The sequence below is a fragment of the Cololabis saira genome, chromosome 15 (genome assembly GCF_033807715.1).
Source record: "Cololabis saira isolate AMF1-May2022 chromosome 15, fColSai1.1, whole genome shotgun sequence".
Lineage (NCBI taxonomy): Eukaryota > Metazoa > Chordata > Actinopteri > Beloniformes > Belonidae > Cololabis > Cololabis saira.
Genome location: NC_084601.1, coordinates 27,458,242 through 27,482,173, shown reverse-complemented (window position 1 = coordinate 27,482,173; position 23,932 = coordinate 27,458,242). Strand labels below are relative to the sequence as shown.

Here is a 23,932-nt window from a genome sequence, read left to right as displayed (position 1 = left end):
TCCATAATTTGCACTTTTGATGTGTGAGCCGTGCAAAGTGAATATTGCTGTCCTTCCTAGTTAAAGCAATAAATTGCTCACCATTCATTTAAATGAATTCTTGTATTGAAATTTGTTTTCTCCCAAAAAGGTAAAAAAAAAAGGGTAATAATCGTATCGGCTGATATCGGCTATCGGTCTTTTTGATTTCCCCCTAATCGGTGATCGAAATAATCGAAAAAAGGCTGATCGGTCAGACACTAGTTGGGAGCCTGTGGAATTTCCATGGGAGCTCATATGGAGGTGACAGGTGGGCTACAGGAGGCTCCTGAAGGCTCCTGGAGGCCCCTGGAGGTGACAGGTAGGCTCCTGGACGAGGCCCCTGGGGGCCCCTGGAGGCCCCTGGAGGCTCCTGGGGGCTCCTGGACGAGGCTTCTGGAAGCTCCAGCAGGTGACAGGCTCCTGGAAGCTGCAGCTGAAGGTTTATCCTGAGGGTCACATGCATTTCCCTCAAAACCCGCAGCTCTTGTCACGTAACGCCGCCGTGTTTGTGTCTAAGCTGTTGCTGCTGTGTTGGTCTTATTTAAACAGGCCTATCAGTTTCATTGCAGATAATGGCTCCAGCATGTTTTTATTGATTCCTCTCCGCGCGCCTGTAATTCCCCCTGACAGCAGCCTTTTTCTCCGCCAGCCGCCGCTGTCGTCGTGCTGGAGACAGTCGGTCTGTCTGTCCGTCCTACCTGTGGAGCAGAACAGGTGACTGTGTTCGTGCGCGACGGCGGACGCTCACTCACCGATTCAGCTGCGCGTCGTGGAGTCAAAAAAGGAAAAAAAAAGGAAGAAAGAATCAGAAAACACCTTCAAAGCCCAAACGAGTCCGAGGTCGGAACTAGAATAGCATCCTCTCCGCAGGGACGAAGCAGCGAGCCGCCTCAGGGACGTCCGTCTCACCTGGCCGTCCCCCCGCGGCTGCGTGGACACCGCACCGCTCCTGCGCGACGCCGCTGCGCGCACCCGCTCCTGCGCGCGCCGCAACACGGACGAGCGGCAACGTTCACGCGCTCTCACTGTCTCTTTTTTTTTTTTTTCCTTTATTGAACACAATAAAACAACATAGAACAGTAATTAAATATTTTCTCGTAAGGATGATAGTATACGTAGTAGACATAATATGAGATGCTGTCAAATACAGAGCTATATACAGGACTGTCTCAGAAAATTAGAATACTGTGATAAAGTCCTTTATTTTCTGTAATGCAAACATTCTCGATTCATTACAAATCAACTGAAATATTGCAAACCTTTTATTATTTTAATATTGCTGATCATCTTACATCATCTTACAGCTTAAGAAAACTCAAATATCCTATCTAAAAAAATTAGAATATTCTGGGAATCTTAATCTTAAACTGTAAGCCATAATCAGCAATATTAAAATAATAAAAGGCTTGCAAATATTTCAGTTGATTTGTAATGAATCCAGAATGTATGATATTTTTGTTTTTTTTTAATTGCATTACAGAAAATAAAGAACTTTATCACAATATTCAAATTTTCTGAGACAGTCCTGTAAATGAATGAATGAATGAATGAATGAATGAATGAATGAATGAATGAATGAATGAATGATTTTTTTTATTTCGAACATGTATATAAAAAAATAATTAAAAAAAACAGTAACATCTTCATATTCACATATGTTTGAAAAAAGGAATAGGAAGAAGTATACATTTTTTCCTAGTTCCTACCCCTTTATAACTCCATGAATTTACATTATTATTATTATATCTACACAATATCCATATAATATAGTCTATATAAATACTACGTAAACATGCCTATTACACAAGTATATAGAAAAGATAAATATTATCAATATATAGAAAATACAGATATTATATAAATCTATATAAATATACCCTATATAAACTTCATAAATATCCCTATAAATATATATATATATATATATATATATATATATATATATATATATATATATATATATATATATATATGCTACATACCTTATTAATATATAACATATATTACATAATTATAACTATCCCTCTCAACATATAATATATACTACATAAAGATCCACATAAATATCTAAACATATCTTAAGCAAGTGTAATATACCCGTTTCCCTATTTTATTTGTTTCTCACACTATATAGAAAAAACAATTAACTATATATTGAAATAAAAGACAAACAGGGTTTTTTATGAAGTGCAAACTATAAAAGTATCACAGTATTTAAAATCAGGCAAACAAAAGTGCCAAAAGGGGAGCAAGGACTGAGGCATGCATCAAAAAAGCAGAAAACAAGACATACCGTCACAAATCTTTTTAGACATTTTGTTGGAGTCTATTTTTCTTAGGGATAAGAAGAATAATATAAAATAATTTAAAAACCAATCAAAGGAGGGTTTGCTATTCCTCCACTTACTACAATGAATATGATATTTACCCATGAGAATAACTATATTTATTATGTCAGATACATTCGACTTCAAGTTATCTATATAGAAAAAAATATGAGAGATATCAAAGACTGGTATGTCCTCTATTCTAAGTAGTAACCAGTTTCTTAATTCTAACCAGAAGTTTCTGGACACAGGACACAGGAAAAACATTCTAAAGTTTCATCAGCTACATTACAGAAAGCACATTGATCAACTTCGTACTTGAATCTTTTTTTAAGGAATTCTGCAACCGGGTACACTACAGTATATACAATATTTTAAAGTGAGTTTCCTTAATCTTTGGCGAAATGAGCCATCTAATATATTTAGAATGAGCTTTTATCAACATAGACACAGTTATTTTCTCATTCTCTTGAGGTTTAAATCCTCAGTTATAATCATAAAATACTATTGATTTCCAGGCAGCATTAATCACTTTGTTATTACACTTATTATCATTCAAGTTACACTCGTTAATTGCCAATTTTGGTAGTATCGATTTAACACTTGAATATAACAGTATTTTTGATTAATTGAAGGAGTGGGACGGGAATTGCTTTACAAATCTTATTATATTCCCTCTGAGTACAATTTATTTTATATTTTTCTAACCAAGCCCTGTAGTCCAATAGACCTCCATCAGAATCCATAATATCCTTTACAAACAAAATGCCTTTCTCATACCAGTCTCTCTTAAATATTGATTTTCTATTTACTATGATTACTCTATTATTCCATAAAACAGATCCACGTGGGGAGAAATTATGAGTGAATATCATTTTCCAGTATTGAACAATTTGTTTGTGGAAATTAGATAGCTTAACGGGAACCTTGTGTAGCTCAAAATCACATTTAGGAAGAATTCGAGCCCTCCTGTTGTTTCAAACAAGGATCTGGGAATATGGAACCACATGGACTCTGGCTGTGACAAATATGTTTTCAACCATTTAATCTTAAAAGTTCCACCATTGATTCAAAATCTAAAGCTTTAATGCCACCATTCTCATAATCTTAAACTAATTGAGATCTTTTAATATAATGGGTTTTGTTTTTGCTTTGTAACATACATCAACTAGTGATGAAACCTGGACACATCATCAGTGATGTTACCTGGGGTCATTGAGTGTTTCGGGTCATTTCAACATCATACACTCTCTTCCAGGCGACCCAGCGGGGGGTGATCAATCCCCCAGCTTGTGTCCAGGTAGCGCTACCCTACCCACGGATCTCCTCTCCTGATCCACAGCCAACGTGAGGCAACCTCTTCTGCCTCTGTGGCCTCCTTGATGGCCCTTCTCTTACTGGCCCCGGTGATGCCCAGCATATTGTAGGCCCTGCAGAGGGACTGGCCTGCGAACCCTCTGCATCCCACTTCAATGGGCTCACATCTTGTTGTATTGCATTTCTTTTTGTCATGAGTTTAAGGGCTTTAGAAAATTGAAGGAATTCGTAGTAGAAAACACAAAATCAAGGTTTCACTTTCGTGTACTTGGTTTTGTGGATATGGAATTTACCCAGAATTATGATATTATTAATCAGAAAGTCATCATTGGTATTGTCCATTGAAAGTCCAAAAATAATAGCTTTTCGTGAGAAGTCTTGCAGATCAAAAACCTTTGGGTGAAGCCAGTCATGTATATCCTAAAATTAGGAAATAATTACAGCAACAATGGTGAAGATAACAGATTCACACAAGAAACAAAAACAAACAAAACACACAAAAAGCACAAGAACAGCAAGGTACAATCAAAATCTAAAGAGCAAGGACTGAGTTATGGATGAGTACAGTTTATTGGCAACCCTATTCATATTATCAATATTTTTCATAGATTTAAAGTAGTTGGTAAAAAAATGTGAGTATTTCAATTACAAGTGTGAATATGATATTTACCCAAACTAATCACCAGGTTGATAATATTTAGGATCCAAGTTCTCCATATAATAAATAGCATCATTGTAAGTAAAAACAGGAATTTCATCTTTTTTTTTTAAAGATAACCAATTATGAATGTCAGACCAAAAGGACTTTGTAAAAGAGCAATTGAACAAAAGATGTTCAATGGTCTCGGCCTCAGAAGAACAAAATATGCAAGGATTAACTTCCAATTTGAACCTTCTGTGTAACAAATCATTAACAGGATATATAGCTGATGCTATTTTAAAGTGGGTTTCCTTGACTTTAGGGGAAATTGGTAACGATATACCAACGTAAAAAGAGAAGGAACCTTTTCTTAAGGGGATTTGTATATTATCGCGGACATAGCAAGAGTTCAAATCTGCCCAGTTGTTCAGCTAAAAAACCAAGCTGATTGTTTTGTTGTCACATTTTTTATCTAACAGAGCATAGCGGCTTTCACCAACTCAATGATGAAAGATGAAGATTCCTGAAAAGAGAATTATGGAACATTTTAGAAATGTGATTGCTGCTATAATTCTCAGATGGGAAAGTCTTTTACTGGATGTGTGGATTTCAGATTTAACAAAAAAAAAAGTTCTGTGTTAACGATATAACCTCTAAACATTGCACATGCTCTTTGTTAGTTGTATATACATATATACAGTATATGTATAAAGGCTCTTTGTACTTAGTAGGTATTGCCAACTATCAAATGTCAGCTATACTATTCTGAACAGATGTAAAATAAGGAGAGTTCCAAGCCACTGCTCTCACAGACCTGTAATCCTGATCTAATGACCAGTAGCTTTTAAGGAAGCATTTAAGAATGATATATGGTAAGCTCACATATATAAGACATTAAGTGTTGAGATGGTCTTAGATGTATGGGGGCTGCTGGGCTTCACTCAGACCTTGTTATGGACAGTCTGTTCACTTCCTATTAATCCCAGTGCGCTGAAAGTCAGCAGTTCACCAGGTAGGGGCTCACAAGATAGTCCTCAATGAAGCTTAATGGCTAAAATCAATAATTACACTTTCATACATATAAAATTCTTAAATTAGCTCTTTTTTCAGTTATTTTTTTCAATACATTTTTGTAAGTTTTGGTGAGTACAACATCAACTGTGTCTTGGAACTGAAAGTGTAATTGTTGTTTTTTTGTTTAGTTTTTTTTTAAGTTCAAACATATTTCATTCTAAGCTGAAACTACTTAAATTCACCTCCTTTTAAGAATTACACTTTCAGTGCAGTTCTGATACGCAACTGATGCTGTATTGGCTACTGTATTGATCCTGTATTATCAATTACTCGTCTTTCCAGGAGACGAAGTCATGAATCCACTGGGTAATTACTAATCCTATCAAACCAAATCATACAATATATGTAACACAGTTTGTCATGCCAGAACAAAAAGACAAAACAACAAATGTTTGGGTTCTAGCTCCACTGAACCCAGTTCATTTTCTCATGAAGGTTCTTGAGACGCCGGAAGTCCCTCTGTATTATACTTTTTTTACCGTTTCCATATGAGAATGTTTGTCTTGCAGTTTCACTACAGAAACCAAAGAATAACATCATAGGATTTTTGTTTGCCTACATGATTTCTAGGGGCTGAGGGCTATTTGTCTTTTTTTATTTTGAAAGAGGCTGGAGGATATCGTCCTGTTGTTTTATTTTGAAGGATGCAGTGGGAAACCGTCTATTCCTTTCAAGTAACTTGACGTCGCCATTTTGTGTTTGTTTCTTCCTGAAGTTTCACTTCATAGTTGACGATTTTCCCCCAGATTTCTAAGAAGTTAACTAACAATGGGTGCGTGTTTGGCACTGGGTTCCCTGGCAAGTTGTGTGAGTATACGTTAATGTTTCAATGTTTTTTGTGTATGAACACCTTGTTATATCTAATGACTAATTTAAAGAAGTGTTTTGTGTTGTTTTGCTTGCCAGACCCTAAAGGGTGTCGACACAAGTATGACTGAAACTACGCACTTTTACCCACTACACACTGTCACAGAAATATGATACACGAAACGTCATTTTAGCCTTGTCAATGAATATGTAGAATTATAATTATTCAAAATAGTTGATCATTTATTGTTTTTTTTTCCTGACATACTGTACTTTACTGTATTTGTGAACGTAAATAACGTGAACGTACCCACGAATGTGGGTTGCTTTGAATGCTCGGCTTGCATTATTATCAGTTTTCGTTAATTACCGGGCGAACTGGTTGTTTATCGTTTCCATTTGCTCTGGTAAAACATTAATAGAAGTAAATGTTGGAACTGCTTTTACGGTGTTCTGCCAATCCTTGCTCCCTGCCGAGAAATGCTACTTTGTGGTTCTGCGCATGCGCACAGTCGATTTTCAAAGTTTGTTTGCCACGCCCATCATTTCTTGCACCATGTAAAATTGATAACATGGGATGTTGAGTATTTGATCCTTCAAAATACACTACCCATGACATGAATTGCATTACACTTTGTGAACATTATACAATAAAGAGGAAAAAAAACTTTATTTGATAGTCAATCAGTCATTCGCCTTTATTTAACCAGGCAGGTCATTAAGAACATTCTTATTTACAATGACGGCCTGGCAAGCGACAAGGACCACTTGGGGAAAAAGGAAGTGGTTTAGGTAGTAAAACACAGTAAAATGGTAGCTCTACAAAGGTAGAAAACCATTAGGTAGCATTTTTTGGCAAAGCAGCAGAAATTGGCAGAATAGGTGTTACATCGAATTCCGTGACCCATCGTACCATGTACCGCTTTATCTGCTTCACGTACGATGTACGATGGGTCACGGAATTCGATGTAACCCCGCAAGATTGTAGTTCCCATGGACTTCAGGAAAACGACTTTAAACACAGATTTTAGTTTATTTTTATTAAAAAGAAAAACAAGAAGACAACTTGAAAGTTGCTTAATAAAAGCGCTGCATAAAGACATTTATTGACAGGGGTGCACACAAGCCGGTGTCGTGCCAAAAAGTGATTGCCTGCCAGAATCTCATTTCTCCCCTGAAAATGGGTCTTTTTACCTGCCAAAAATTGATTGAAGACCAAATACAGTTAATTAAAGGTGGTTTCTACCTAAATATTTGATCTCATTCTTGAGCTTCATAATATAAACACTAGAGCTCACATGATTGCTTTTAACTCTTTTAAAGGACCATTACAACACAAAATAGGCATTTTCACCTGCCAAAAATTGATTGAAGGCCAAATGCAGTTAATGAAAAGTTGTTTCTGCCTAAATATGATTTGATCTCATTCTTGAGGTTCATAAATCTGAAAATCTGACGTTTTAGCGCTATCGTTCAACGGGCTGCTGTGCGCGAAATGTAAGAAGAAATGTAAAGAAATCAGATTCTGGCAGCCAATCACTTTTTGGCAAAACATTGTGACCCATCGTACATCGAGGTACGATGGGTCACGGAAATCGATGTAACACCGCCAGATTGTAGTTCCCATGGACTACGGAAAACGACTTTAAACACAGATTTTAGTTTATTTTTATTAAAAAGAAAAACAAGAAGACAACTTGAAAGTTGCTTAATAAAAGCGCTGCATAAAGACATTTATTGACACATATTTAACGCTTACTTTTCTAGAGAAAACGAGAAACTTTGACTTCTCACTTTAGAGCCCGCACATCTGTTGAAACCGTCAAAGATTGGTGGCTCAGCTGGCAGTGCAGCCATCTCACAGCTAGAAAGTCCTGGGTTCAATTCTGACCGGGGCCGTGTGGGTGCTAAGTTCCCCCATGACTTCACCAATTCAATTCAATTTTCAATGTTATATATATATATATATACATATATATATATATATATATATTTTTTTTTTTATTTTTTATTTAACCAGGTAGTAGCCCATTGAGATCAAGGATCTCTTTCACAAGGGTGACCTGGCCAGGAAGGCAGTAGCGCACGTCAAAACAAATAAAATCACAAGGTTAAAAGACAGAATACAAGACAATAACAGAGGAACAAAGTAGCAATAAAATGATAAAACCATGTCTTATAAAGTGCAGGTGCATAGGAGGTCACAGCCAGTTAACAGTAGGTAACCACAGCAATCATATAAAGTGCAGATGTTGAGGAAGACATAACTACGATCAGGTACAGAGACACTAATGCTTTCACGCTTTGGTCCTTCAAGATCGAACCAAAGTCATTGAAGGATATCAGGTCCGTCAGTTTCAAGTCTTTCTGAAAGGAGTTCCAAGCAAAGGGGGCAGCAAATTTAAAAGCTCTTTTTCCCAGCTCAGTGCGAACACGTGGAATAATGAAGTGCAAAGCATCATGTGATATAGCCTCTATTACAACAGAAGCTGTCTCTAGGATCTTTCCAGGGACCAGAACATGACCCCCAAGCAATTATTACATAAACCTAACATAAACAATCGCAGGTAAAAACTCCCCTAGTGGGAGAAAAACCTTAAAGGGGACCTATTATGAAAAACACGTTTTTTCTTGCTTTAACATATATAAAGTGGTCTCCCCTCAGCCTGCCAACTCAGAGAAGGAGGAAAGCAACCAAATTCTGCAGTGTCTGTACAGCCGCCCGGATGAGCCATCCAGTCTGATGTGACTTCTATGAGCCGTTCAGATTCTGCTGATTTTCGTTACGTAACCAAAATGCAAACCACGCCCACAACTATAAAACCGTGTAACTGCATGCGAGCGTCCGACTATCGCATCGCACTGCGTGACATCGGACGCTCTCTGTCCATCTCCCTCCAGCCAGCTGCCACTTTATTGAGGTTTTTGTAGTGAATGAGGAGGTATCATAGAGATAACTTCTCATTTCAACTAACTGGATCAGCCGTTCCTCATCCATGACTGTTTCCTACAGCGCTTTCAACCGGCTTTCAACGCGAGCGGCAGGAAACAGCCAGCTCAAAACGGCGCACCGCGCTGCACAGCGCTGCGTCGCTGCGGCCAGTTAGGACAGTCCAATAGAAAATAAAGCAATGAAATTGATGTTGGTGCTGACGCTCGCTCGCATCGCATGCAGTTATGACATGGTGTTAGGACACGGTAACTCCGCCAGCTGGAGATTACACCATTTTTTCGTAGTCAATCAGCACAGAGCCTCATTATCAGCCTCCCCGCCCACTCAGAATCCTGCATAGAGAATGAGGTTAGAGAATGGGAAGATAAAGACATGGCTCAGAGGCTGAATTTCTAATTTATTTAGCAAAAACAATCAAAAGCTTGTTTTTAAGACATTCAAGGCTTGTTTAAATAGGGATTAGATGCCATAATAGGTCCCCTTTAAGCCAAAAACCTTAAGCCAAACAGTGGCAAGGAAAAACTACCCTTTCGGAGGGAAGAAACCTTGAGCAGGACCTGGATCATAAGGGGGGACCCTCCTGCCGGAGGTCAGCTGGGCAAATAAAAAAGTCCCGGCCTCCATCACCGGGAGGAGAGACCGGTCCGAGTCCCGGCCTCCATCACCGGAGAAACACTTTCTGGAGTCCTGCAGCCGACTCGATATAAGACTCTGAAAGTCGCCTAAACATTCAATAACAACTTTATTCATTCATTGCTGAGTCACATCAGTTACATGTTAGTTTTATTTTAAAAGACAACTTTACAGAACCGGTTCTTCGCTGCAAAATGGGTTTTAATGTTTTTCTGTTCGGACACAGTTATGGGATATTTTAGGACCTGGCTTTTATCTCGAGTAGGCGTCCAATACGGCGACTGAGAGATGTCGGACCTGTCAGCTGCTCCAGCTGAAAGCATCATGTTGGTCCGAACCGGAGCAGCTGGTCCAGTTCAAGGCAGAGATCCAGAAGGATCCTGTTGGTACCTAAACCAGCAGATGATCCTGTCTTCATCCTGGACCAGCAGATCAGTGTGATCTGATGCATCAGCAGGTTCCTCTAATGGAGCCAAAGCTGCCATCGGGATTTGCGGGTTCCATCGTTGAGCTCCTGCCTTTAGTTGTTTGTTCAGATCATGCGGTTGATTGTGAGATTGTTGCAGCTCCACTCGTGTGTAACTTATCTGGTGATGTCGGGACTGTCGTGTTGTTCACGCGTGGTCCTGAACTTATTGTTGACGTCACGTTTCCTCATATTCTGCACTTCACTGCATCACCAGTGAGTGTCGCCAACGGACAAAACCTCAGAAAAGTGCGTACGCCAGACTTGATGTGTGTGTGAAGGACCGCAACTTTCCACGTTCAAATCACTTTTTGAACATCCGACTGTGAGCGTAGAAAGTGGCGTACGTAGGTTTTTTGTGCGCCGCACTCTTTGTTCATGAGGCCCCAGGAAACAGTTTTTGTAAAGGTCTGCACACCTGCTGATGATGGATTGATGATCTGCAACACCTGACTGAAACCTACCCTCTTAAGGCTACTTAGGATTGTGCATTTATTTTATTTTATTTTTCTTTTGGGTGTCATGATTCTTCATTTTGGTAATTAAGTAGTGGCATGGAGGGGGCAGTGCGTGTATGTTTATTGATTGTCTATGGTCGCATTTGCAAAACATTATAAAATGTTTTTACACACAAAAAGAATATTGGATTAAAGGTCTGTATGTTACAATGTGCAGCCTTGCTTTTTATGAGCTTCAAATGTAGTGTTTTTAAAAACCTTGTGTTACCGCTAGGGCTGCAGCTATCGAATATTTTGGTTATTGAATATTCCAACGATTAATAGAGTAATCGGATAAAACTTACTTTTGCTTAATTAAAGCCTAATTATAAATATACCATAGAAAACAAGACAGATCACTTAATAAAAATCAACCAATTTGTTTCCTTTATAAGAGAAATTGACATCTATTTACATATTGTGCAAACTAGTAAACTGAAAAATAAATTAAATTACCTTTAATTGGTTCAACTTCACATTCAGAACCAATATATTTAAACAGAAATGCTTGACTGTGGACCGTGACATTCATTCTTAATTTAAAATGATTCCACACCATCTTCTGTTTTGTCCTCTTATTAAGGCTGAAATATGGTTCTGCGTCACACCAACACCACCACACCTTCTCCGTCACTCCATTTGGTCGCGGTGCAGTACCCCCCGCGGCCGCTAGTTAGCGATCTTTTTCTGAATGGTTTATCCTACTTTTTCCGGTCACAGTAAATCAAAGAGATAAGGACAACTATTGTGAAAAAAACCAAAACAAAAAAAATCACATATAAACGAAGAAAAGAGCCCTGGAAGTTCACTACTGATTCAAACCGGAAACCGGAAATGCTTCGCTTCCAAGTGAACCAATCACAGCCCTCTCGTCTGCGTGTGGTCTGCGTCTCCTCGACGCGTAGTTACAATTTTCGGGAGGTGCACGTCAGTGACGGCGCAGGTGACGGCGTGTGGTCTGCGTCGACCCAAACCACACGCCGTAGGCACGGTGCCATTTTGACGCAGAAGCATAATTCAGCCTTTACTTTCGCTTTGCTGCGTTTTCTCATCGTTGCTGTCACTGTTTTCGGTTCTGCGCCGGCGTCTATACAGCAAAACTGTACACACACGTTACGAAAAGTGCACCGTTGGCTTGTTCTGCTTCATAGGGGATGCATACCTATAGATGTACATAATAAAGGCATGTAAATAAATAAATAAATGTTGCCTTTATTATATATATCTATGCGTGTACCAGTAATTCAATTTAATTCAATTTTATTTATATCGCGTCTTTTCTCTAGGCGCTTTCCAGAGACCAGAACATGACGCCCAACAACAACATAAACAATGACAAGAAAAACCCCTTTATGAGGGAAGGAGGGATGTTTGTGTTGTCACACTAAAAATAATCCGTGCAAAACATGGGCTTTAAATTTATTTTTTTAAAGGAGCCGTCTGTAAGAAATGGCCAAAACTGGTACTGCAGTCACTTTCAAAATATTGTTGAGCGGCGTGTACCCTCCCCCTCCTCCCCCCGACCAGAGGTTGCCAGGTAGGCTGCAGAATGCAGCAGGAACGTAGGCTGCCATGGCTGCGATAATTAGAGCCGAGCTGGCAACCCGGATGCCGAAACAATACTGACTTGGTGATTGGGAGATAGGTGTAGGGTGGAGCTTCAGAAACAATACTGACTTGGTGATTGGGAGATAGGTGGAGGGTGGAGCTTCAGAAACAATACTGACTTGGTGATTGGGAGATAGGTGGAGGGTGGAGCTTCAGGCCAAAACAAAAAATGACAACATAAACATCAGTTGAGGGCTGCAACTCCTCTTTTTAAACTGGAATATCCGGGCTTGAGTGCTGTTGTCAGTGACATAAGTATTTGAAATGAACATGATTTTTAAATGTCTGTTGACATATCGGGGTCATTTTATGATTCGTTTTATTATTGCTCTTACATACAGCTCCTTTAATTAAAAATGCCTTCGAGGCCGAGGAAATTCCTCAATGAGTAAAATAAATTGTGGTTCTTGTCTTAATTGTTTGAGGGTTGTTGATATTTTAAGGGAAATGTGTTGCCAGGTCAAAATATGGTTGAGCCATGGAAAGTGAATTGTTCTGGTTTCAGCTGCAGCGTCGTACCCAGGGCTTGTGCACGCTCATATTAGGTTAAGGATGGCTGATCTCAGCCAGTGTCATTAGTACCTCTGAGTTCTCAGCAGTCTGGCCTCTGAATCATGCAAGAGTCCTCAGTCTTCCGGTTCACTGCGCTTGAAAAGAAACGCAGACCAGGAGATTTGTTCCGATGGCAGCTCCAGTCACAGGCATGATTACAGCTACCGTAAATAATTGTCTTTGCTCGACTGATAGCTTGGAGAATAAAGTCAGACGTGGTTGTCCTTGTGGCAGATGCAGAATGTTTTTTTTTGTCTATTCTGCCAGTAACTGTATTCATAAGTCATGCATGCATTATCCTGATTATCCCACATCCTGGAGCGCCTGTCCCGAGTTTGGTAAAGCATGAAGCGGTTTGAATATCCATATAACTCCCTTTCTCGTTCCTCCTCCAGGCATCCTGCTTGTGTGGCTCGGCATCCTGCCTCCTGTCCTCATGCTGCCCTTCAACCAACAACTCCACAATCAGCCGGCTGGCCTTTTCCTTCATGCTGATGCTCGGGACGCTGGTGTCCATCATCATGATTCTCCCTGGCATGGAGGAACACCTTAAAAAGGTATAAAGTGTTATTCACTTCCCTCAACCCTCATGCCATCCCCAAGAGGAAAGTTAAAATGAGCTACATATTGAGTGCGTTTACATGGGAAGTTTAACTAATCCGATTAAAAATTACCATGTAAACACCTAATTCCAAATGAAAATGGCCATTCTGAATTAAACTTAATTCCAAAGTAAGTGGCTGGTTTATTCCGATTTTAAATCTGAATAGAATAATTCCGCGATCATGTATACACTCATTCCACTTTAAATTAATTCCAGTCTTTCTGCGCTGCTCGTTCCCTTGCCCGTCTGTCACCATGACGCTTATATTCCGCACTGGCCGTGTTTTCCAAACAAAGTTTCAAGATGGCAGCACGCAGTAAACGGTGTTCAAGAGCAGAGACGATTTATTTGATAAATAGCTTGGAGGACCTGGAAATAATTAAAAGAACAGATGGCAGGAAACATAAAAATTGTGAGCTTTTCAAAGTTCTAGTGGCTAAGCGGCTAAGTTTGTTTGTTTGTTGTCTTCCGGTAGACGTAACTTCTGATCAAACGTGTTTTCCATGTAAACCTCAATTCGGAATTATTATTTCCATGTAAACTCGAAGGAAAATAGTTAGTCTGAATGATTTAATTCAGAATAATGAATTCCGAATTAAAAAACATCATGTAACCGTGGCCACTATAAGATGGCAAAATCTTAAGAAGCAGTCTTGTGGACACACTTTGTTTGTTTTAGATAAGTTATTTCCTCTTGCTTTCACATTGTCAGATTCCAGGTTTCTGTGACGGTGGCTCAACCTTACCTGGCTTAAACAAGGTGAACTGTGACGTCATCGTGGGCTACAAGTCCGTGTACCGAATGTGCTTCTCCATGGCCTGCTTCTTCTTCCTCTTCTCCATCCTGATGATCCGAGTGCGCAGCAGCAAGGACCCCCGAGCCGCCATCCAGAACGGGTCTGTGCTCCAGCTGATGTTGGCACAGCGCTCTCTGCTTGTCAAACATGGACATTGCACTTAAAAAAAGTCCTTACACTGAGGAAAGGGGCATTTTTGTTTTTATGTGCAGCAGAGAATAATTCAATTGTTTTTTTGCTTTTGTTTTTTCAGTTTCTGGTTTTTCAAGTTTCTGTTGCTGGTTGGCATCACTGTGGGAGCTTTCTTTATTCCAGATGGCACTTTTAATACAGGTATGAACTTAGATGTTTGTCTTTGTCTGTATTATTTACCAGCTGTGTGTGTTTATTTGGTACCTGTGCCACCGTAAACTAAGCTTTTCTTATTCAAACAGTTTCAAATCATTATCGTCCATCACACTTCCTTTACATTTGAAAATGTTTGGGTTGGAAATTAGAGTTATAGTGATTATTTTGAGCATGGTAACCATCACTATATGTGATTTTTGACAGCAATGTGGGAGAACTTTTAAGCTTTAGAAGTAAACTCTGAGGTTCACTATTCAGAGATGAACTGAACTTCGACTTATATAACAACTAGAACTGATCACATTTGATCCTTAACGCCACGTGTTCTGTTGAGCATTCAACGATTTCTGTTTTGTGTGGGTAAACTTCTGACTGCAATGTAAAACCATGTCTGTAACCATTTTCTGCATGTTTTCAGTGTGGTACTACTTTGGAGCAGTGGGATCTTTCATCTTCATCATCATCCAGCTCATTCTCCTGGTGGACTTTGCTCACTCCTGGAATCAGTCCTGGCTGGAAAAGGCTGAAGAGGGAAACTCCAAGTGCTGGTTTGCAGGTACAAGAAAGGCATGCTCACTTTGAATCCAGTAAAGTTATCAAAAAAAACGTATTACATACAGATTATGGAAAACAAAATCCACTTTTTCGTACTTTACTGAAAATGTATGTATAAAAACCTTATTTACTTTTGAATTTACTCGATTACCCTTTTCCTAGTGTTAGCCGTTAGCTCAAGGGAAAACGAGGATACTGATTCTTTCTTTCCACAAGCAAATATAAGCCATGTATTAGTTGTAAAGCCATGCAACTAGGAGTTTCTGTTTTTGAGGATCAGTTTGAACCCCAATGGGTTTTTTTCTTTCCAATCAATTCATCTAATTTAGGAAATATCTATTGTTAAATATTGAATCATTTAAGTGGATTATTGTGCGTGTGTGTGTGTCACAGCTCTGCTCTCCTTCACCGGCATCCACTATATCCTGGCTTTCATTGCCGTCGTGCTCTTCTACGTGTTTTACACTCAACCTGACGGCTGCACCGAACACAAGGTCTTCATCAGCCTCAACTTCCTGTTCTGCATCATCGTGTCCGTCGTGTCCATTCTGCCAAAAGTTCAGGTAACACAGGTGGATGTTTAGCTCCTGAATGTTAATATTTAGTCTCCCAGTCCTGCTCTGTGTTGATGACTTTTTAAAAGAACAATTGGTGACAACATTGAGAATATCAGCTAATATGGAACAGTATCTGTTGTATCTGTGTTATTTTTTCCTTCAGGTTGACTTCATTGGTTAGGGTTGTTGTTTTTTTCCTTAAACTTCAATTTTTACATATTCTCTCATTATTCAGTGCTGAAAATGTACATTGCATTAGCACAAAAGCATTGTATTTACTCTGTAGTGAAAGATTGTGTTTGAAGTAAATAGAGGGAATGTGCATGACGTCACAGATGCGACTTCACAGCGGGTTTCGCCCACTGAGTGGCAGAAAGAGTGGCAGCGTAAACTTTCAGTTTGAGCAACTGAAAAAACATCTAAAATGGGAAAGAGCTGTTGTGCGATCGACTGTATTCATAGATTTAGCTAGAAATCGGAGTTATCGTTTTACAGACTGCCGAAAAATAAGCTTAAGAGAGACAAATGGATCGCTGACATTCGCAGAAACAACTGGATTCCAGGCACCGAAACGTGGATTTGCGGTTCCCATTTTGTATCAGGTAATGTTGGATTTTTGGGTAGCTAACGTTAAACGGTCAAATCATAAAGTTCGGTGTCCTCATCACTTTAATTTCTCCAATAAATCCTGCCTTGAAGTAAGACCAAGCGTCAAGTCTTTTGTATGCCTTCAAGCTTTGCTTCGTGTATTTCCCCGGCGTAGAAATGAAGTACATATAAATATCAGGAAACTGGATTCGTGGCCAAATATTAATGTCCATGGACCACTGGTTCTTGGGGTAACTGTACAGGTCACTGTCAAGTCCAACTGCCTTTAATTTAAGCTGATAATCGTCTGTTATCCCGTCTTCTCCACTACTGCAGCTGTTTTTGCCCCTCAGTGTGAGTAATGGGGCGTGGTCCAGTGGGGTGGTGACGTCAATGCATTCCCTCTATAACTGAGTCAATCTCTCCACAGGAAGCTCAGCCCAGCTCCGGCCTGCTGCAGGCCTCCCTCATCTCCCTCTACACCATGTATATCACCTGGTCGGCCATGACCAACAACCCCAGTAAGTCCAGTGACTGAGGTTCATCCACCCTGGCTTTAGTAGCACATCAACGGCGGCTGAAATGAGTGTCATGTGACATGTTGAGATGTTTTCTGTCCTCAGACCGGCATTGTAACCCCAGTCTGCTGAGTCTGGTCCAGCCGAACAGTCCCACTCCAGCACCAGGTCCTGCTACTCCTGCTCCCCCACAAAACGTGCAGTGGTGGGATGCACAGGGCATCATGGGCTTGATCATTTTCGTGTTCTGCACGCTTTACGCCAGGTATTTTATTAATGTTACAAAAGAAGGAAACTTCAGTTGATAATGGCATAAATGGCAGCTTACAGAAGATTTTATTTTGAAATGTAAACAGACATTGGTTGTATTTGTTTAACCGGGAGGGAAGGGATTTCTAAAAGCTGCCAAGTTTCCTTCAGCTGGAGTGCAGTCGCTGACGTTCAGATCCTTCTCACTGCAACATTTCACCTTCATTCATCCACTCAACAAAACTTGATTTAGGCATTACTCTGAATGAGAAGCTACCACAAAAACAACAATCCAAAAAAGGTCAGCTGTGAAATGTTCAAGAGTAACAAGCTTTTGTTAGATTAAGAGCAGAAGCACAACAGTGTAAGGTGTCATAATGTCGGTGAAATTCCTGTTGCATTAGATGGAACAATAGTTCTAAGCAGGATCTGCATGTTATTAAATCCCAAATGATGGATGCACCAATCCCACATTGGTGTCGGGTTCTGATTCCGACATTGGCAAAAATGTGCAGATCACTGATCGGAAACTTAAGCCCCGTTTACACGGAGCAAAAACTGAGGCGTTTTCATGCGTTTTGGCCGTTCGTTTACACGAAAACGGAGCTCAAAGCCCCCATAAACGATCATTTCTGAAAACTCCGGCCAAAGTGGAGATTTTCAAAAACCTTTTCACGTTTGCTTGTTAACGGAGGAAAACGGAGGAAAACGGAGATTTCAGGCTCAGAACGTCACATTATGCAACAGAAACGTCACCAGCATCATTTGTACGACCTGTGTTTACAATTAGTTTGGCCACCGTCAATATTTTCTTTTATTTTACCTGTTTTAAATTCTAAAGTCACACTTAAAAGTAACTCCACTTCTCTGTCACTCCAAACAAAAGACTCTCGTTCCATCTTGGAAGTAACTGGCAGTCAAGGCTGATTTATGGTTCCACGTTACACCAACGCAGAGCCTGCGGCGTAGGGTACGCGGCGATTTCATGCGTTTTTACAGCGTTTTCATGTGGGTTCGTGTAAACGAGGATATTTTTGAAAACGTAGAGGGGAAAATATCAGTTTTTGTAAATACCCGGCTATGTGTAAACGTGGCCTTAAACTGATCCATCCGTGCGTTGAGTTTGTGTTTATGTATGTTCAGTTTCAGCTGGGACAGTTTTTATTCAACTTTTGATTTCAAATGGTGCATAGTTGGTTGTTTCTGTTGCATGTTTGTGTTTATTGCAACGAGTAAATTGCATTTATATCTATTATTTTGTTTTTGGGAGGTTATGTGTTGTTTGGAAAGAAATGTTAACGTCAAGCTTGATACCTTTAGTCTTTTATTCAGTAATATGTAATGATTAATACCCAGACCCCAGGCATCAATATCAAGATAGAAAAAGTTAGTCCTTTGGGTTACTATCTAAAATCCTTCCTTCCAACAGAAGTCCTGTGTTTCTTTGGGACTGATTGTTCATCTGTTCCCTGAAGATTACAGTTAAATGTTCTGCTACCACATGTCTGAACTGGTGCTGTTTTCATGAGTAGTGTGTAGGACTGCACAATTAATTGTGTAAAAATTACAATCTTTTTGCCGATTGAAAATAATTCTGCATTTCTCAAATGCTCCTCAACCCACCCGAGGGCTGTTGTTGCCTTGACAATACGCTCTCAATTCAAAGAAAAAAGAGCCAAAAGAGCTTGTGCAGCCCTGCTAGTAGGCCAGGAGATAGTGCTTCTCGTAGCTGGGCCTGACGCTCACACACGATGCTCAAAGCCTTTGTCACACGTGTTAAATGATGCATAGTATAATTGAGGGAATGCGCATGACGTCACAGATGCAACTTCACGGCGGGTTTCGCCCACTGAGTGGCAGAAAGACTGAGTGTCAGAAAGACTGAGTGGCAGTGTAGACTTTCAGTTTGAGCAACTGGAAAACATCTAAAATGGGAAAGAGCTGTTGTGCGATCGACTGTACTCATAGATTTAGCAAGAAATCGGAGTTATCGTTTTACAGACTGCCGAAAAATAAGCTTAAGAGAGACAAATGGATCGCTGCAATTCGCAGAAACAACTGGATTCCAGACACCGAAACGTGGATTTGCGGTTCCTATTTTGTATCAGGTAATGTTGGATTTTTGGGTAGCTAACGTTAAACGGTCGAATCATAAAGTTCGGTTTCCTCATCACTTTAATTTCGCCAACAAATCCTGCCTTGAAGTCGGACCAAGCGTCAAGACTTTTGTATGCCTTCAAGCTTTGCTTCGTGTATTTCCCCGGCGTAGAAATTAAGTACATATAAATATCAGGAAACTGGATTCGTGGCCAAATATTAATGTCCATGGACCACTGGTTCTTGGGGTAACTGTACGGGTCACTGTCAAGTCCAACTGTCTTTAATTTAAGCCCATAATCGTCTGTTATCCCGTCTTCTCCACTAGTTGCAGCTGTTTTTGCCACTCAGTGCGAGTAATGGGACGTGGTCCAGTGGGAAAGTGACGTCAATGCATACCCTCTATAACTGCAGCCTTTTTTATTTAACTATTTCAAGTCGTGGTTTTAAGTTGAATTGATTAGTTGTTAATCTGTGCAGTTTGGTCACGTTTCCTTGTTGCGCTCCCCAGCATCCGCTCCTCCAACAACGCTCAGGTGAATAAACTCATGCAGACTGAGGAAGGCCGGGATCTGACCACCGACTACGATGGAGCGTCTGGAGAAGACGGGGTTCATCGTGCCGTGGACAACGAAGAAGAGGGCGTGACCTACAGCTACTCCTTCTTCCACTTCAGCCTCCTGCTGGCTTCTCTCTACATCATGATGACCCTCACCAACTGGTACAAGTAAGTGTCTGACCGTCGCTGCTCTTTGTGGACTCCCTCCACACCACTCTCCTCTGACAGACTCCTCCTCTGACCCGGCAGGCCCAACACGGACCTAGACGCCATGCCCGCCGTGTGGGTGAAGATCAGCTCCAGCTGGATCGGCCTGGCCCTGTACCTGTGGACCCTGGTGGCTCCGCTGGTGCTGCCGGACCGAGACTTCAACTGAACATGCTGAAGTCCCTCCAGCACCTGCGTTAAAACCCGCTTCAGCCTGAAATCATTCCGCTTTCACCATTCAGATTCCTACAACTCTATTTGAAAATGGTAATATGCTTTACAGAAGGTATCTAGTTCTATAAATGTTTGTTTCTGTGCGGGGGAAGTTTGTGTCTTTGCAGAAAGGGGATGGTTTAACTTTGATCACATTCCAAATGCTCACCTCTGGTCATTTTCATTTTAAACTTCAGTTACTGAAATGCCTCAGAGCACTACACACCTCAGTAGAAGAAGATGAAGTTAATCTGAAATGATCGTTCCAAGCTCAAGCTGTTATTGTTCTTTATATCCCACGTTGCTGTTTTTGTTATATCTGGGATCTACTTTTGCCAGTTGTGCCATTACTACTCTTCACTGTATGTTTATCCAGGTCTCTAGTTTTGTATCAAATACTTTATCATATTTCACACTTTAGCAGTTCAGAGGAACCATTTAAGTGATTATATTCACCAAGTTGCTTTGTGGTGAATTCTAAGCTTGAAGAGTCATCCAGCGGATCAGTGAACACGTAAAAAACTCTTTACTTTCTACAGTCCAACTCTGAGCTCATGAATCCTGTTCCAGTGAAACAAACACTCCATTAGACTCATTCAGTCCCAAGTCTCTGTGACACATCAAACTCAATTTTAATCGCAGACTGTTATGATACATCGTAATCTTCGATGAGAGACTAAACCATCTCCTGATCCCTCAGGTCTTTTCTTTGTCCTCATTAAAGGAGAACAAACTCCCCGTCATCTATGACTGTAAAAATTGCGTGTAGGTATCAATCACTCTCAGTCCCATTTTTATTGACGTATCAAACCAAATCGGGTCTGAACATTCCTCTTCAAACAATCAGCAGACCAGTCCAGCTTGGTGGAGTTAATGGTGAGAGGTGTTCAGGTCTTCCCCTGATCCAAAGAGAGATGCACTTTTTTTCATGTAAACATATTTGTACACTGCTGTGTTCTCACATGTCTTGCTTTTATTTTTATAAAGAATTATTCAAATGCACTCATTTTAAATTAGGGATGTCATTTTCAAGCAGGAATCTCTAACAGGCCTCCTTTGGAAGGATTGAATCTGTCCTGCAGGTGGTGCTGTTGTCTGCTATTGTCCAAACGTGCCTTTTCAAGTCCTTCTCTTTCTAAGTGTAGTCTCTGATTTGTATAGAATCTGGGAACAGGTGTCCCCAGCTTCTTCCCCCCCCCCTCCATTAGTCACATGATCCTGCTGAAATGGGATTTATTGTGAAGAATTCCCCAGTGAAGCAATAATGCAGGAGGAATGTGCTTGTGGTTGGTGAGGTCAGCTCCAGCTGAAGAGGAACAACCATGTTCTTCCTCAGCGGTGAAGTCATGTTTGGACCTGGCAGAGGTCCAGACTTGACTTCACCGCTGAGGAGGAACACCAGAGCTCCTCTGGTGGTAAACTATTGCACAGACCATCCTGTTCTGCTTTCACTGTCAAGTCTGCGCTTCATAAAGTCCTTTTTACATGATTCAACCTCTGAAAACCACCAAACAAACATTTGACATATTGAAGAGTATGGTTTATTTACAGTCTGTAAAGCTGTTTTTGTCCAAAAGTCCCAAGTTTTATGAGGTAACTCACTGATTACAATGATCTTATGTCACTTTGACCATAATCCTGAAGACCAAACCCATGAGGCGTTTGTATAACCAGCCGGTGTATACGTTGACTCAGGGGAAGCTGCCTGTGAGACTGTATCTGCTAGTGGTCCCTCCTATCTTCAATAAATACTTCTTTCTTTCTTTGTCAACCCCCGAGCCTCAGAGTTTTATTTTCAGTCAGATGTTAATTACTTAGTGAGTTAATTAGTGACCAAGATCTGTCAAAGATGGATGAGTAGAACTAACTTGACTTGGAGAAAATGAATGTTCCATTTTCCTAACCAGCATTGATCTGAACCTGGATCCTTCATGTTGAAGCCATAATGCCAAACTTCCACAATCACTCATTCCTTCATTGAACACAATGAATTGAACCTTCCAATAAATATTAACTGCTTAATCTTCATGGAAGAATAACGGCAGTAATGAAGCTTCTGCGTTTCGAGACGGGTTCTTGAACTGTGTATCCCTTTCACGCTTCACCAAGATCAACTTTTCCTGATCTCATCTCGTCAGATCTTTTTTGTTTTCAAGTTAGAAGATGCTTCTCATTAACAGCAAACTTCAAATGTGTATTATCAGTCCAAGTAGCTCTGAACCACATTCGTTGGACTCCACATTAGTTGCTCTGTAGGTTCACTTACTTTTTCTTCAAGCACTGAATGTTTAACTGGTGTCTCAGTGTGATGGTTATGTCTTCATTAAGTTAAAGGCAAGGCAAGTTTATTTGTTTAGCACAATTCAACACAAGGTAAGTCAAAGTGCTTTGCATCAACATTAAAAGCGGCAAGACACAATTAAGGTGACATAGCAAATGAATGCACCAAACTATTTCGTTTCAAGGGGGTAACATACTGTTACTTGCTATTTTGTCTGTACTCCAGCAATGATGCAAAGATGCTTTTGTAAGTAAACTTGTGTTATTTCTTGATAAAGTGGAGTTTGGGTGTAAGAGACTGCCGTCCAGCTGAATAAGTGCTGCATGGAACCGATCACCTGCGTGACACTCCAGAAAACATACTTTGGCAAATACCTACAGAAGGTCCATGTAAAATGGGGTTTTCTTCACGCTGAGCTCATCTCCACACATTCCTCTGTTTTTTAAATCAGATTTGATGATAGTGCTTTTTTCTTTTGGTGCAATGATGTCAACGTTAAACCCACACTATGCAAACAATGGCTGTTGATACATTCAATCTTTGAGACAGTGACTCATGCTGTACAACAACAAGGCACATCATCACATCTGTATACATATACTTTAGTTTTATGAGAGATAGTTAAGTTGATTGCTGAACAAGATTGTCCCATTTAATCCTGTTTTCCTAAAATCCAGACACAAGATAGAAATAAGCCAGTGTGAACACAAACCTGATGTGTTCAGGTGCCAAACTTCCTCCTTTAAAACATTTAGTCTGTCTAAATCATATGAATGCAGCGGGTATTACTCTTCGTCTAATAATAACCTCAGAACAACACCATATGACTTCACTGTACCTTTATTTATTTCACTAGAAAGAAGCCAAAACAATAAAACTGTGGGCAACGCTAAGTTCTTCCCTCACCACCTCCATGGGATTTAAGAAAAACAAATGCCAGTTGGCTTCTCCTCATCCTCAGCTCTGGACGAACTGATGATCCACAGGTGTTCAGACTTGTATAAAAGCAGATGTTTTGACATTTTGTACACATGAACCATGCAGGTGTGTGTGTTTACAATGTTAAGAGGAAACAAGAAAAACATTAGACTTGATAAGCAGTTGTTGCTGCACATCAGTTTGAACAGAGATCAAAGTCAAAGTAGCTTTATTGTCAATTCTTTACATGTCAAGACATACAAGGAATCGAGAGGACGTTTCCCACTTCCCTCGGTGAAACATATGAAGTGCGCAGGCACAACAGATAGACAAGACATTTCCTAAAAAGTTCGCATAAATACAACATAGATAGAAAACCATTTCCAAACTACTTTTACAGCGGGAAAGATTCCTCACATCAAATACTCTGAGAAACTACGACAGAGTATTGGGGCCAAACTAAGACAACAACAAAAATCAGAAATTACGAAAATAAAGTCGTAAAATTACGAGAATAAACTCATAATGTTGCGAGAATAAAGTCGT

The 23,932-nt window shown here is 40.1% G+C and overlaps 2 protein-coding genes across 2 annotated transcripts in view; one reads left to right on the top strand and one right to left on the bottom strand.

Annotated features, from left to right (window-relative positions):
* pkib (protein kinase (cAMP-dependent, catalytic) inhibitor beta) overlaps window positions 1-982 on the bottom strand; it is a 42,078-nt gene extending 41,096 nt beyond the window's left edge. The window contains exon 1 of the mRNA XM_061741209.1: window positions 774-982. The gene's annotated coding sequence lies outside the window, so the exon portion shown is untranslated. The remainder of the gene's footprint in view (window positions 1-773) is intronic.
* Window positions 983-6,056: 5,074 nt separating this feature from the next.
* serinc2 (serine incorporator 2) lies at window positions 6,057-20,669 on the top strand. The gene is made up of 10 exons (XM_061741201.1): window positions 6,057-6,186; window positions 13,291-13,452; window positions 14,212-14,396; window positions 14,550-14,629; window positions 15,063-15,200; window positions 15,593-15,762; window positions 16,775-16,865; window positions 16,968-17,127; window positions 19,720-19,935; window positions 20,017-20,669. Exons 1-10 carry the CDS (start codon window positions 6,148-6,150, stop codon window positions 20,141-20,143), a joined length of 1,368 nt encoding a protein of 455 aa, XP_061597185.1. The 5' UTR covers window positions 6,057-6,147; the 3' UTR covers window positions 20,144-20,669.
* Window positions 20,670-23,932: the final 3,263 nt, after the last annotated feature.